Below are 16,371 nucleotides of genomic sequence, written 5' to 3'. Positions count from 1 at the left end.
TACCAGCACGCTGGGTTTCCTTTACCGCCCGCGCTTGTCTCCATCGTATCGGACTGTGTGTAAGCACACCTTACAGACACGTGAGGCTCTGCCTTCAGGAGTCTATACCCATTCAGGGCTCCATGAAATGCAGCGGTTCTTCCAACCACGTTTATACTTTAAATGGCCTGATCCGCCGCATATTTTCAGTAAACAGAAGGAGAGATGCGATTTGTCGCTGTTCAAGAAAGCACTAATTGAAAAAGTCCATGACCGCATCCAGGTCTAGTGGTCGTTCGGGTATGAGCCAAGAGTACAGCTTCGGTTACTAAATTCCCTGGTTGGGGTTGGAGCCAAAAGTGTCGGATACGGTTTGTAGATCAGTGCCTCATCTAGTACGATGTTAGCACTACAGTGGAGGTGGGAATAAACACACCAATAGTTCAATATCGTTAAGGGAAAGTTGGGCTGAGCCAAGACGTGACTGACGAGTCTCCAGCCAATGGATGAAAGAAGCTGGCTGAAGTGGGCGAATGGAAACAGGATAAGACCCAAAACCAAATCGATGTAGAAAATTGTCAGCAATCCACCAGTTTGATAGTTACACTGTCAAAACAAGAATCTAAAAATTAAAGTTCAAATGCACTGCAACTCACAAGAGGTTTACAGTGCCACTACTGATGAATGATCAGTCTGGCACTGGCAAAACACTGTGAACCTTATAGATTACTTGGGAAAGTAACCAACCACTTTAATATATTATCAGCCCTAGCAAAGAAAAACTCTCACTCAACGCTAATGTTAAGCAAGACTCTGCAGGCCCTGCCATCAACGACCAAACAACAATCAATACAGTCATCAAGCCCTGCCGTAGTACAAACATGCTTTTACACTGACACAAACGTGATCACCTCCACCTTCAACAAAAGTGGACTCCCATTAATGCAAATTCAATAAAACACAATTCTCAGATTCCGAGATAATTGGCCAGAGCACTCAACTGTAGGTTTTTCCTGAAGGCAGTACTGCTCACCAAGAGAAGAAAATGCACACTCTGATGCAACTGATGACACCCATCCCATCCATGGGAGGAAAGCAAGTAAACAAGCACCCATAGCAGACTCGTCTATTGCTAACTTTCTGATGCTAAAAATAACTTTCAGTCCAAAGTCATAGCCACCAGTCTAAGAAACCACATTTAAGAGGCGATCATTTTAACACCACATAGTGCTGTATTACTACGTCGGCACTGTAATGTTACATACAAGTGTCTAATTCAGCACTTACAGGCTGCACTACATCAAAGAAGCCCCAACAAGCTATATTAGGCTACACTCGGGCGCGCAACACCCATTGGCCTCACCGGGCTTCAGCCCTGTCGTGTGTGGCAGCCCGCGATGAGACAGATCCCGGGCACACACAGAGCCGCACCCGAAGGTTTCACAGGTCTTTAAAAGAACATTTGAATGTTAATTAGGCCTTGCAGTTGTTTCACCCCCTTCTAAGAGCCCCTGCAGCTCCACTCTGCCTACTGATTAAAGGTTCAGCCCCCCCCCCCCCCGAAATTTTGTCTAAGCCCCCCCCCCCCCCACATCCCCCCTCCCCCCTCCGAAATTCTGCTCTAGTTGCGCCTCTGGCTACACTAGATTCAAAACATTGGCAGTACCAGACTATCTTAGTAACGCCACATCAGAAGGCTACTGGAGAGTGCCACTACATCAGCAGCAATCGGCTACAACAGAGATGCACTACATTAGCAAAATCGCTTGTTGAGAAAACATAAAAAGAGCCGAACCCTTGCATCCAAAAGCCTATCCATATATGTCTATGACATTCTTTCAATCACATCACTCTCGCTGAGTAGGGTGGTACTTAACCGCAAATGCAATTGAACACAGCACCAGGGGTTGAATTTGTATATAAATGCACCTGCAATATAATACAATACATGAAGACAACAGACTGTACATAAACGGGAGGAATCGAAACTATACTGTGAACAATTGTGCGGCCAAGGATCCTGTGCGACCAATTGGGAGAACAAGAAGCATTCTATATCTCATGACTTCTGCTGCACCGCAACTCAACATAATGACATTGCTTGGTTCAGCCTCTTGTGTTAATACAGATTCAGACATTGAGTTGGAAAAACTGCTGTGTCAAAAATAAAAGAAAGAGAAGCATTGCATTCACATCCAAACTCTCAACATCGGAAACAATGTAAAGAAGAGCAAACTATAGCAGGAGCCTGAAAAGGCATGATTTTCACAACGTGATTGTGGTTGGGGTCGACTAGTTAACTGTACCCTGCTAGGATGCTGGGATAGTGTATCCCATAGGGCTCTATAATCAGGTTAAAGTTGGTCGGATCTTCTAGGAACGACGTTCCCAAATTTTACTTTAACAGTCCTGAATAGTTAATATCAACCACTAGTTGACTCGTGCTGAAAGGAGATTTCCTATACCGGGAGGCAACAGGACAGTCAGCACAATAAGAAACAAATTCTCTACTACAGAGTGCCTGCTACTTGAATGAAAAGCAAATACGTGCAAGTAGTTATTAAGAGAATCTAAATGCAGCTTGAAAGGCAATATGGGCTCATTAGATGGAATCAAATGAAGCTTCATGGTGATAAATAGTGGTTCGTTTTGAGACGTACTGCATGACCTATTCCGGTGTCATATCCTGCTGGGGAAATCCTGCCCTCTCCTCGTCAGCCCCTCGGCCGCTTTTCTTTTCCTCCCCCAGCAGTTCACTTTGAAAGCAACAATAAATTCCTGAAGACGGGCGCTGAATAACAACACCGCGCTCTGAAAGACAGAGGGGGGGAAAAAAAAGTACACGCCCACAGTGGCCACGTCTTCATGACGTTGCGGAGAGGGAAAGAATCGGCGGAACGCCCACCAATCGCCTCGGGAAATGACGGGCAGTTCTTTCTTCCAATGGCTAGCCTCCATTTATGGAGCTAGCCAATAGAAGAGAGAGGCGGAACGAAGGCCACACTGTTGTAACATTAGATTTCGCCTGCGCCGAAAAGCTGCGCAGTGCGCAGCTTTCGACGAGGCGAAACCTAAAAATGAATGAAGGTTGTTCATCTTGTCAGTGGCAGACTGTGTTCCATGCTTGTCACTCCTCTGTTTTGCCTGAAGACTTGATAGAAAGAAAGGTCAGGTGCTTTCAAAATTAAAATGTTCACTTTTGTTTGTGACGATTGTTTGTGTTTTACTCGAAGCTTTGCGCCATTCTTCAGTATTTGGAACTCTTATCACCAACTTTTAGAGGGGTTATCTTGAGTATAAATACAGCAGAAGTTCTATGCAACTCTAGTAGTAAGTGGCAGCATTTAGGTGAATGGCCTGTGTAATCCCTTCCTCATTTGTCTACTTTTCAGGTTTGTATTGGCTGTGGGAAGTGCCGTCTTTGATGCCATGTTCAATGGAGGAATGGCTACAACTTCTACAGAGATTGAACTTCCCGATGTGGAGCCAGCAGCCTTTCTAGCTTTGCTGAAGTAAGCACATTTTAATGTGTATTGACTGTGATCTTTCCCTTTGTGCCATCGTTTGTGAATCACTGAGATCTTGGTTTACCCGATTGCAAGCTTGACTGATTTAATGTTTGTTTTGGGAACGTTGAATGCAATATTTATTTGCTTTAAGTCACAGTTCACAGCAATATCTTATTAACAGTCTGTATTTTCATAGTCTTGTTCCTTGTTGTCCACATGGTAATGATTTAACCTGTGCAAGACTAGGTGGTCCAGCCCCACTAATGACATTTAATGTAACTACTGTAGAATTGGTGCTCACTCTCCACATGTGGAGTGATAACATGGACTGTAATAGGGAAATCTCAGTTTATTAATTAGCAAGCCACACCAGGGCATCAAGGAGAACTCTGTCAATACCAGTCTACCCAAAGGATCCAGGACATAACCAAGTAGGGCAACCCATAATACTACAACATTGCAAAATGAGTAAATGACCAATCACAACACGAGTATCAGGTAGAACAGAAAATAGGAAAATGGCGATATTAGACTACATAAATAAAGCATTCAAATCACAATTCTGCCTTGCCTTAGGTTGTTTGTATATTCATGGTGTCTTGGTCCATGCATACCTTTTCTAAGTTCCTTGTCGCACACCACCCTTCCTCTTACTGCTCCCCCAGCACTGTGCTCTTGAATGCTTTTGCCTACACTTCTTTCACTTTAAATCACCATACAAAGCTCCACCATTCACCATTGTTAACCTTACCTCATTATATGTTCAAAATAATTCTCGCACTCCTTCACTCACAAATGTTGCTGTTAAATCCATTTGCCTCCTTGTTGTTCACTACTCATGCACCCGATGTACCAGGGTGCCCTTCACCATTACTTTACCATTTTCCTTCTTTGTCATTAATCTGCTCTTTCTGTATCACACACGACTATATGTTCCTCCATGATTATCATTCGCCCAAAATGTCATCTTAGAAGAACATAATCATAACAATAACACCTTCAACCTCACCAATGAGATGCTGGAAATGGCGGCTGTGAAAACAATCAAGCTGCACAGTTCTTAGCTTTAAATTGCACTGTTACGATGAAAATTGTGCACACCTAGTGGCATGGAACTTGACAAAAAGCTTAACTACAAATATTGTCTTCGGGTTCCAGCAAAGCCTCTTCACAAGTTCATGTATTTTTTACTCAGTTCCACAGTGTTTACCCACATCTTGTAGTACCTTCTCCAATTTAAGCTTCAAAATTGGCGTTGCCAGTGTCTCATAAGTAGCCAAGCACTAGTAAGCAGCACACTAGTTGGCTCAACTTGTGCTCAAATTTGTTTGAATGAGATGGATTTTGCTAGGAAAGATGGCACTTGATACGTTACCATGCATATACCAAAAGAGACACTGAACAGCAAAGAGACTGACGACCAACTGACCTGTGTGGCTGAAGTTACATATTATATGTAACACAGCATGATATTCCATATCTATGAAACTTCAGTACAAGAAATTAATAAAGGACTTGTTACAGCAGTGAGCCACTTGTAATTCATGATGGCTAACTCAGCCCACAATAATGACCACAATTTCTCCTGAATCAATGTTAATACTTTGTTTATTATCATCATGTGTTGCAAAATAATACGCTTACCAGTGTTTATTGCCTAGCATTTCTTTACCTGTATCTTAAATCATATGCAGAATTGTTTGTGTACTGGCAGGTATCCATGGACTAATAGTTATTTTTTCTTTTATAACCTATTTTTATTAAGTCAGCTTTCCGGGCCACTTCAATTCTTGCTACATAGGTACAAAGTAATGCAACAAAGTGTGTAGCCATGTGTCTGATTACTTCTATTACTGAAGAGCAATACATATAATAACATAACAAGAACATCTCAAGCCCGATAACATATGCTTGAAACCATAAAACATTCAGTGCCATGAACATACTAATGATCAAGTCCCTACTTTTATTGAGTCTACTTATGCATGATATAGTCCACATTGTCATCCATATTATATAATTCACATTATCCGTGTTTCTGCATCCATATTTAATGGTTTGGGGGCCCTGGATTAGGCCTCTATAATCTGCCCATTGTTTCCACATTTTATGGTATTATTGTGGGCAGCCCCTTGCCTTAAATATATGTTTTTCTTGACCCATGCACCAATCTAGGCTCACCTTCCATGCGCCCGGGCAGAGCCTGGGCCTTCCATGCATTTGCTATTTCCCTCTTGGCCAGGGTAAGACCCAGGAATAGTAGGTGTCTTTTATATTGGTTTCCTGCTAAGTCTTCCGTGATATGGAGTTGGGCCAGTTTTGGCGAGAGGGGTATATTCCAGCCCAGTACTTCAGATAAGCATGTTGTGACTCCCGCCAGATTCTAATGAGTGCTATGCCAAACTGTATGTATGAAGGTGCCGTCGGTTTCAGCACATCGGAGGCATGCAGGGGAAGATATCAGTCCCGCCCCCCCCCCGAGTCTGTCTAGGGAAGTAGGCGCAATGTAAATACTTGGGTTGGATAAGCCGTAGGCGAGAGGCTATTGCTGCTCCCCGTGGGGATTCTACATCTTCTATCCAACATTCATCGTCGAGGGGGCCAAGCTCTGTCTGCCATTTTTCTCTAAGGGAATCTAGTTTAGTGTAAAGATTTGTCACCAGGGTTTGATACATTTTGGATATCATATGGTCTCCTAGATCCCCCATGAATACCTTTGCTTCAACTGGGTTAAACTCCGGCAATATGTGGGGATATAGCATGGCGAAATTGTAAGTATTTATAAAACTGGGTATGTGGCATTCTAAATTCCTCCAAAGCTCCTGAAACGATTTTAGGGTGGTACCCCTCATAACATCTCCCATTGTAGATATTACGATGGCATCCCTGCCTCGAAATCCCAATAGGGTTGACAGTTGAGTAAACAGTCCATTCTGTCATAGGGGCGTCTCTCTCGTTAATCAAACCCACCATCCCATTCTGCGCAACGAGCCCCTCCAGACCTCCAAAACCACTTGGGTAGCTGGCGGGAGACCACAAAGTAGCCGCGGTTTGTATAGGAGTGTATCGGGCAACATATCACCCATTAGCCATTGTTCTACACATTAGGCTGGGTCACTTCTATTCCCATATCCCCAGTCATTCAAAACAAGGAGGTGTGACATTGCATAATACGACTGAATATCAGGGGTTGCTATCCCTGCACAATATGCAGACTGAAAGCAAATCTTAAGGGAAATTCTGGCAGTTTCATAAGCCCAAAGAAAACGACTCGGTCCCGCATTAAATTGTCAGAACCACATAGGCGAGATCTGAAAGGGATAGTTTTGCAACTGATAGAGGAGGCGAGGGAGTGACACCATTTTAACACTTGCCGACCGCCTGAGAATTGTGAGCGGCAGGCGTGCCCATGATTTCATTTCAGCCCGAGTTCGTATCCTCACGGAGATGATATTTTTCTCCCATGATAGTGAATGTTAGATATATCCCGAGATATTTAAACCCAGTTGTAGTTAGTTGCCTCTTCTGCCCAGGTACCATCTCAGATTCTCCTCACAAGACCCACAGTATAGATTTGCTGGTGTTCAAGTACAGGCAAGAGGTTTCTCCGAATATTTGCATTATACAGAACAGTCGGGGTCCCGACAGACGCAGTTCTATAAAGAAAAAGAGGACATTGTCGGCGTATAGGGAAATTCAGTCAGAAATCCCTCCCGGCCACTCAAACCCCCTAATCTGTGCGTCTATTTGCACCCAAGAGGCCAGGGGCTCCATGACCAACGCAAATAAGTATGGGGATAAGGGGCAGCCCTGGCGAGTACCGTGTCCTATCGAGAAAGGGTCAGAGACTGCGCCTACCTCTTTGATCTAAGGCAGTGAGATCTGTGTACAGCAACCGCAGATATGAAAGGAATCTAGGCCCGATGTTGAGTCGCGATAGTGGGGCGAATAGATATGTCCACCCCTTTGAGTCGAATGTCCTATCTATATCTGCCAAAAGTAGCGCTGCCGGGCCCTCCATACGGTCTACCGCTGCCACTGCAGTGTGAGCGCGTCAGGTGTTATGCTGAGTAGCTCGATGAGGCATAAAACCTGCCTGGTCTGGGTGTTCCAATTCCACCATATGTGGCAGAAGACGGTTTTCAAGGACTTTGGCCAATAGCTTGGCCTTAATATTTAAAAACGAAATTTGGCGATATGAGGCATGTTGGTCAGGGGGTCTGCCAGGTTTAAGGAACACCGTAATTTCTACATGTCCCCATCGGGCAGGAGCCTGCCTTGATCAAGTGCCTCATCACTTACCGCAAGATAATGAGGTATGAGCTGGGACTTAAAGATCTTGTAAAAGTCACAAGGGAAGCCACTATGGGAATCCACTAAGGCCCGGTGCCTTGCCCGTGTGCAAGTCAACCGGATCCGCTTCCAGTTTCTCACTTGTCACAGGGGCAACAAGGTTTGCCCGCGTCGAATTTGTGAGTCTTTGGGGGCAAATCGTCTATAAAACGTTGTATTGTGGACCCGGGCAGGGCGTCTCGAGGGGCATGCAGCTCCGCATATTAGGCCGCAAAGCTAAATACAATTTGGATGGCGTCCTTGAGGATTTGGCGGTCCGTGCCCGGTATACTGGGTGTGGTTGGTGGGTGTAATGCATATTGAAATAAACAATGTAAAAGAGAGAACTTGAATTATGCCCCCCCAGGCCCCCCCGTCCCCCCACTCCCCACTGATAAATCCTGCTGCTGTAGACCAACCAAGGCTCCCTGGCCTGATCGTGCAGCGTATTTGCATATATTTGCTGTTCTTGAAGCAGCTGGCGACATTTTTGTTTCCCACCCTCTCCCCTACTGCGTTCCTCTGAGTCCATGAGCTGTGCCTCTGTCCGGAGCAGCACCTCTCGTCGCTTCTTAAGCTGGGCTGTGCAGTAGGATATATCTGTGCCCCGAATTGTTGGCTTCATAGCATCCCAAATTGTCTCTGCCAAATCCACTGTGCCTAGGTTAAGGTTAAAATAGTCTGTGATGGCCTGATGTATGTGTGCCGTGTATTTCTGGTCATGTAGATGCCAGGCAGACATGCGCCAGCGAAAGGGGGGGGTCCAATCTCAGCCTCAAGACCACAGGGGAGTGATCCTACAGGTCCCTTGTCAGTATGTCAGTCGTCGCTATTCTTTAATAATAGCTTGCTGGTACGAAGATCTAATCAAGGAGAGAGAATGAGTCATGAACTGTCAAGTAATATGTGAAGCTTTACTTAGTCGGGTGAAGCTGCGGCCATGTGTCCACCCAGCCCGTAGCGCTTATGAGCTACTGTAGTCGTGTTTAACGCAGCCTCCCCACCTCCCTGTGTGATCGCCATCTATCTAGAGCTAGATTTACAACATCATTCCAATCCCCCTCTATTATTGAGAGGCCAATGGGTTTCTCTTACATAATCCCAGTCAAGCATTCTACAAATGTTTCCGACAATGGAGGGGGTGCATATACACTGCCTAATACAATTTGTTTCCCATGTAGTGTACCAGTAACAGTGATGTAGCTTCCTTGGGGATCGGGCCATGATTTAACATGTGTATACTGTACCCTCTGGTGAATTAGGACTGCCTCTCCCCGCGAGCCCCTAGTGAACCCAGAATGAAAAACCTGCACATATTCAAAGCAGGAGAAACACGGCGCCTTGGTGCCGGGAAGATGAGTTTCCTGTAATAGAAGAACATCTGCCGAAATGCATTTTGCCTGACGAGGTATTGCCCCCCTTTTTATCTCGTCCAGCCCTCCCCGGCTATTCCAACTAACTATTTTCAGTGTGTTATCTATTCCTATCATAATACTAAGGGTAAGGCACTCCATCACGGAGTGACTCGATGCTGGACTTTTTTTTTTTTGTAAATCTTTTTATTGGTTTCAAAACAAAAAAAGTAATAGACATATCAGGTGCCATACATTCAGACATAATAAGAAGGCGAACAGATGTAGATACAGGATGGATACTAAGCAGTGAAGAAATGGCTGAGACGCCTACACCAATGTATGAGAAACAGGATGTGCCACAGTACAATATACAATTCACATTAAGCGCAAGTTCTCAGAGTCTGCCCACCCATAAAATAAGGACAATAGAAGAAGCATGAGCACCAGATACTGGAATACCAACAAAGTCAGGATGTTCCACCAACTATACTTCTAAAAGGAAAGTGAAACAGAGTGTGAAGAAAAAGAAACCATAAAAACAAAAATGAAGACAAAACAATAAACAATCCCCCCACCCTGCACCCCTGCATATGGCTATCACCTAACCCCAACTAGCAGTGTGTCTGTCGCCCCAACTAACTAAATACTAAAAGTAAAAAATGGAGGAGGGCATCTTCATACATGCCCCCGGTCTCCGCTCCCACAGCTAAAGCCAAGAATCCCCAGACTAAAATCTCGAAATCTATTAAGCTGCAAATACGTAGCGCAACAGGGGAAACTCCAAACACCGCCCAACCTCCCGAACGCACCGTGGTTGAAAACCCCGTGTCCAGTAATACCCGATGGCAAACTCAATCACACAGTCTCATCCTTGACTCTTCCGATCAAACATGTGCGCCCCTTCCGGACAAACTGTCGCTTCCGCAGGATAGTCAATACACAAAAAAGCTGTTGCAAAGTTCAAACCGAGCCGAAGCAGAGAGATGAAAGTGTTGAACTCCGCTAAGTCCAAAGACTCCCCACACCGTCATGGATTCCCAAAGTTGTTTCGTCCGCCATCTTAGCGGTACCGATGTATAGGGGAGTGACGCAGTTTCAAACCAACAACAGTTCCCATCAAAAGTCTCCGGAAAGGGAGCATCAGGTAGTCCTTCCATAGTCGGCAACGATCGTAGGCCTGAAAATCCAATTGCAGCATCAAGCTTACTCTCAGCACCCAAAAACACTGGTGAAAGGCTCCAACGTCTCCCATAGTACGGGGTCTGCTTCCTCCATCGAAGTGGCCATCTTGGGTATCTTGAGTCATTTCGTTTCTTGTAGTGGACCAGGGTCCGGTCCCATCCGTCCGGTTCCAGATAAAAACACTATCATTTTATGGATGCGGGCTTCAACGCAAACATGAAGTGACTCTATGGCTGCCAACACCGTTCGTAGTGACGGGTCACTCTCAGTCCGCTCCACAACATCTCGCTCAGTTTCGGTCATATTCGCGTCCCCAGAGAGCCCGGTCTCCCCGGGGGGAATAAGTGGATGCGGAACGGATGACTTCAGAGGGGGACTTATCGTTAGGGACAATAACAATCCGAACTCAGCCACCGCCGGCGGAGATCCCAAACCAGCGAACACCGGCGGGGCCCTAACCGGGCCAGGGACCCCCATCCACCGCTCCAATTGTGCGTCGTCACCCCTCCTTCGATATTCACCAATTCAGCCAACCATCGTCAACTTCGGTCCAAGAAAATTTTTCCACCTCGGTAGACCAGACCCTGTCACACAACTACAGCCGATGTTGTTCAACTGAAACCCCGCAGGGCCAGTACTCGAGACCCCGGCTTCCAGGTTGGTCTAGGCCGCAAACTGCCACACGACCAATCTTTGTCTACCAAACTGGTAGAAATCTCGGGATTGCACCATTAAGCTCCAGTCCGGTTCATACACACGGAGGCAGGGTGCAAAACAGGATAAATAACAGGATCTTCTGGCTGGAGTTGGAGGTTGGCGGAGCCGGGAGCTTACGCGGCCATCTTGTTTGCTGGCGTAGCTCCTCCCCCCTCCATGCTGGACTTGACCACATAAAGGATACAAAGCACGACATAGCACATTTACTAGCACTAAACAATCCTATTTCCACACAATATCCCTCCCACCCCAATACCTAAAAACTGTTAAAGCATTAGTCTCGGTAGGGGGTCCGTCCGCGTCCCAATGGGGACCCACCGGAATCCCAGTCCCAACTGTGCAATAAGTTCTCAGATACTGAGAAGAAAGGTAAATGTTCCGGGGGAGGAGGGGAACATCTCCCTAGGCCCCTATAAACTGCCATCAGCCAAATATAGATATCGTCCATTGTGCTCTAATTTTTCCCGTTGTTGTAGGGGTGATTCATGCCTGGTCTCGATTTCCCTGGAGCGGGATCTTTCTCTGGCCTTAGAGTGGTGTCGAGAACGCGACCTGCGGTTAGATTTTCCCTTTAGTTTCACATGTTTTTTGGCGGCTTCCCCAGAGGATGATTCTGAGTCGAAGCAAGGTGGGGTATGTGGCCTGAGCTACTTCCTTTCGTCCGTCTAGGCGAAGACTTCTTCTGGCGTATCAAAGAAAGATAGATCGTGACTGGTATATGACTCGCAGCCGGGCTGGAAACAGCAAGGCGTACTGGATTTTCATTTCTCGAAGTCGGACCTTAGCGGCTGTGAAGGACTGTCTGTGCTGTTGCACCATTCAAGTGTAGTCTGGAAAAATGAAGATATGTTGCCAGTCATATTGGAGCTTGCCCCCTGTCTGGCCTGTGTTAAGATCGTATCTTGATCTTGAAAATTCATGAATTTGGCTATGACAGGTCGTGGCCTGGACCCCGTGGAGGTTTTTGCGACAGGGCACGATGTGTTCGTTCTATGTTAAATCCCTGAGATAGTGAGTCTGGGGTAAGCCATCCTGTCAACCAGGTCGTGAGGAACTGCTCCATTTTCCTGCCTTCACAACCCTCCAGGAAACCAACAAAACCGAGATTATTCCTTCTGGCTCGACCCTCCGCAACTTCCACCTGCGTCGCAAGTCCTTTGGTAACCGTTTCCAGCGATGATATTCTCTGTTGGACGGACTTGACTGTGTCTTCCATTGTCAAGATGCTGGATTCAGCCTCTGTTATCCGATCAACCACGTTTCGTAGGTTCTGGCGCATTAGCATAACGTCTGAACCCACTGCCCCTATTTTGGCCTCCAACGCTTCTCGGGATTGGGTTATTGCAGCCAGGAGCGTCCTGTTGTCCGGTGTGACAGAGGCATGACCCGTTATGTCAGTCGCCTGGCCCCAGGCCTGCATATCTATCCATAGTGCTCTGTTTGGTGTTGTGGGGGCTTGTCCCAAATTATCTTAGGCGGGAATATGAGCACCGGCGTAGCTAGGTGGTGTGGGGGGGTGGGGGTGGGGGGGGGTCCGCCCCAGGCAGCAATATTTTCAGATGGCCCATGGTGGTAGCCTTTATAATTTATTTGCGGACACTGACACACTGTCCCAAAATAAATTATAAAGGCCGCCTTCATGGGCCATCAGTGCTGCGATGCCGCCGCATATGTGGGTCCCAGAGCCATCAATCTTGCAGCGCGCGAATGCGCTACCAATGATGGCTCTGGGAATCACTTTTGGCCAGCCCCCGCCCTGCTCTGAATGCGCAGCAGTGACGTGCGGCACCACCATGCGCGGGACGATTGATTTCATTCAACCGTGACGTGACTGGAAGTGAAAATCTTGAAGCAAAGCCTACAGCAGGTCCAAGTTGATGACCAGTAAATTTTCATGCTCACCTGGAGGCCATGACTGGACTGGACAGTAAGTGTGCCTGCTCATTTTTTTGTTTTTAAAAGGGCCTTCCTGGTGCCATAGTCCTGTGTAACATTGGCCCTGCTTAAACACCTTGACCCCGGATTCACGCATTGTCGTCTCCAACATATATGAAAGGCCAGGGATTACCGACGGGGCAGGAGGGGGGTTCATAGGCTGTGGATCACGTTTCCTCAGCGCTGCCATGGCTGTGGCTGGGATTGCAAGAAAATAGAAAAAGCTAAATACTTGCTGAATTTGCTAATGCCTTCTTTATATTTTACAGCTACCCCAGATATAAGGCGTGCGGGCTTTGTTAATTATCTCTCAAACCATTTTGCATAAATTTATCATGTTCTGCCATTCTCTAGCAATGCTTGGGGCAACCAAGTGGCAGCCTTCTATCTTCACTGCGCCATCTCTCTGTTTATTAAGTGGAGTAATTTCAAAACATTACATTGTTAGTTGAAGTGGTATCACACGTCTGGTCATGCTCTAAAAACACAGGAAATTACATCACACAACCTTTAATCCAGATGACTGGCTACTACTATGATAAAGACCAGTGGCAGTTAAAAGCCTCAAAATATAAAACTATACTCACTTTTGAAGATCAGCAATGAGATTGATTAATTAAAACAAAAAAAGCTAACAAAGCTGTCCATAAGTAAGCAAGCAGCAATACACGATCAAACATTGCCCCCTTAATTTATAGCTCTCAATCAGCCCAGTTTCATGAGGCTGACCTCTAGCCAGTCCTGCTCACTGAACATACCTACAAAGTGGAAGATGAAACTATAAGTCCCTCCTTCCCTTCTGTTATTGGTGAAAACAATATAGTTGTCACAAACATTACAGGGAAGTTGACAGGTCGGCATTGTGATGAAGCTACTCTGGGCAAGCTGCAACGAACCCAAAATGCAGCTGCTCGGATGCTGATGGGCCTTCCCTCCAGATCCTCCGCCAGACCGGCACTTAAGGCACTCCACTGGCTGCCAGTGCGAGAGAGGATCGAGTTCAAGGCTATGTGCATCGCGCACAAGCTCCTCAATGGACAAGGCCCTTCGATCCTGGGAGACATGGTCACCCCGTACAAAGCCTCGAGATCTCTGCGCTCGGACAATGAGCGACTGGCGAATATCCCCAAGTTTAGGAGGGCACGTACCGGAGGTCGTCGCTTCTCAGTAAAGGCGGCCACCCGCTGGAACTTGCTCCCCCGTAGTCTGCGTTTGGAACCCTGCTACCTGCGCTTTCGCAAGCAGCTCAAAACTCTGCTTTTCCCCAAATAAAAGGTTTTTGTCCCCCTCTCAGCCAACCTTACAGGTTTATAGCGCGGGGATGCCTCCGGGTCACCAGGCGCTCTACAAATCTTTAAATAAATAATAAAAATAAATAAAAATGCCTTCGCATTTATTGTAACTGTATGTGAGCAGTTTTTTCATAAGCCTAGGTGTTTCCACATATCAGCAGAGTATGTCAGTCCAGTGCATTCTGGGAGATAAAGTCCTCGTTTTCTTTCATTAGACATTGCTCCCAAGTTTTGCATTCTCCATTTCTTTCACTGTTAACACCATGTACTCTCCCAGCAGGCTATAAACCCTCTGCTTGCTGCCTGACAGGCTTCCAATGCAGCATGTGTTATTCTTCTAACACAGCCCTGGAGCTGGTAAAGATATGCTGGTTCATCGATATTTTCAGACATGACTTGAAGTATGTTATACTGAACGTAGTCTGAGCCCAGTATGTGTTGGAACAGCAGGAACGAGGCCTTCCTAGTGCTTGTTATGATATCATATTGAATTTTATCGACCCCCTGATCTCTGCACAGCTGCAGCGACTTGGTGGAAATTAAGTGCTTTCCTTCAGAGAAGGAGCACTGCCATTATACGTTCAGGCCAAAGGTCATGCAGCATTTGCTGGTGAAACAATATACTTTTGTGGAGTTTGAAACCTGAAAAACCCTATCTTTTTCGGGCACAAAATGTTGTTAAGAGTATTATATCTGCCAGTCTACGTTTCAAAAAGAGTAGTTGCTCTGCGCGCCTTTTGTATATTGACAAATAGCTGAGGGAAGACGTTTGTGGCTTCCATGACATGTGACTCTATCATTGCTGTTACTCATTTATCTCAAACAGCCAACAACCATTTACAAAGCCAATTGTACTGACAGGTATTAGCTGTATGTCAGTTGTTGTGTCCTATCTGGCTGCTATTACGCACAGAATCAGAAATGTATTTCACATGTTCCTTTTTAGAAAGTCACCACTTTTTTCATCCCATTGAAGACCTGTCTGGACATATTTCTAAACAACTGATTGCAGCCAGAAGCTGTGGGTGCTTCCCGAGGCCTTGTTAGAGCACTTTCTTCCAAAGATGGTGCTGCATGCTATGCAAGCTGAGCAAGCACACATTGTAAATGGCTGAACTTGTCAAGCTGTATAATTTGCATATTACCGTAATTGTTGAACATATTAATGCAGTAAGATATGGGGCAGTTTTTAACATCTTTCTCAGTGAGTTGCTGAATTTTGTCACAGAGCTCCTTTGGTTACTTGCAGTTCATAAGTTACAATCCTAATAGCACAATTACATACAAAATCCCATCAAGGAGCTGCATTCAAACTGCATTTTATATGTTACAACATTATTTTTCCCTGCAGTCTTTAATTATCCTAATGTTATTAAAGGGTTTTGTTTGGATAGAAATACATTCTTGGATGGACACGCACATAGCTAGGGGTCACAACCCAAGCTGGAAGGAACTGAATGTGGTGATGAGGAATAAGGTTAATAAGGTTAAAAATACATGGTAACGGGAGGAGATACTGGAGTATGTCTAACGTTATGACGTAAAGCATGCCAAGAATGTCCGAACACAAAAGCAGTGTGCGATTTCTCTAAGTCACTAGGCCTTGTGTGAAATGAACTTATATATATCAATAACAAGCTGGAGTTTTTTTGCGCGATAGCCAAGCTACACTGTTGACTTCATTGGGGGCTCCGGAGTAAATACGTCCTTTTTTCCGCAGCCCCACCCTCCCCCTCCCGTTATTGACCATGTGAGGGATATCTGAGGGATAGCCCCGGGTGCCAGAAGCTCTATCCACGCCCCTGGATATGAGACCCGTGCAACCCGTCCCTTCGGACTAAAACACCCAATCAGTGTGGCTGTCGGGTCCAGATTAATTTTCACAGCGTTGTCGTCAGTCAGATGATGGCGTCTTCAATTATCGAGTCTTGGGCCAGCCACCGTCCTTAGCAGGGCAGAAAAGGAGGCTGGCAGAAAAGCTGTAGGCACACATACTGTACCAGGAACCTAGCCTGGCCACCCCCGTGGACTCACGCCTTCCCGTACCCCTAGTGGGTGCCCCTGAGTCGT

The 16,371-nt window shown here is 46.0% G+C and overlaps 1 protein-coding gene across 1 annotated transcript in view; it reads left to right on the top strand.

The window, feature by feature from the left end:
• BTBD2 (BTB domain containing 2) overlaps positions 1-16,371 on the top strand; it is a 151,262-nt gene that overhangs the window by 46,543 nt on the left and 88,348 nt on the right. The window contains exon 2 of the mRNA XM_086947174.1: positions 3,372-3,491. Coding sequence (XP_086803300.1) covers positions 3,372-3,491 — 120 coding nt within the window. The remainder of the gene's footprint in view (positions 1-3,371; positions 3,492-16,371) is intronic.

Source organism: Lissotriton vulgaris, chromosome 12 (assembly GCF_964263255.1).
Source record: "Lissotriton vulgaris chromosome 12, aLisVul1.2, whole genome shotgun sequence".
Taxonomy (NCBI): Eukaryota; Metazoa; Chordata; class Amphibia; order Caudata; family Salamandridae; genus Lissotriton; species Lissotriton vulgaris.
This window is presented reverse-complemented; position numbering and strand designations above follow the sequence as displayed.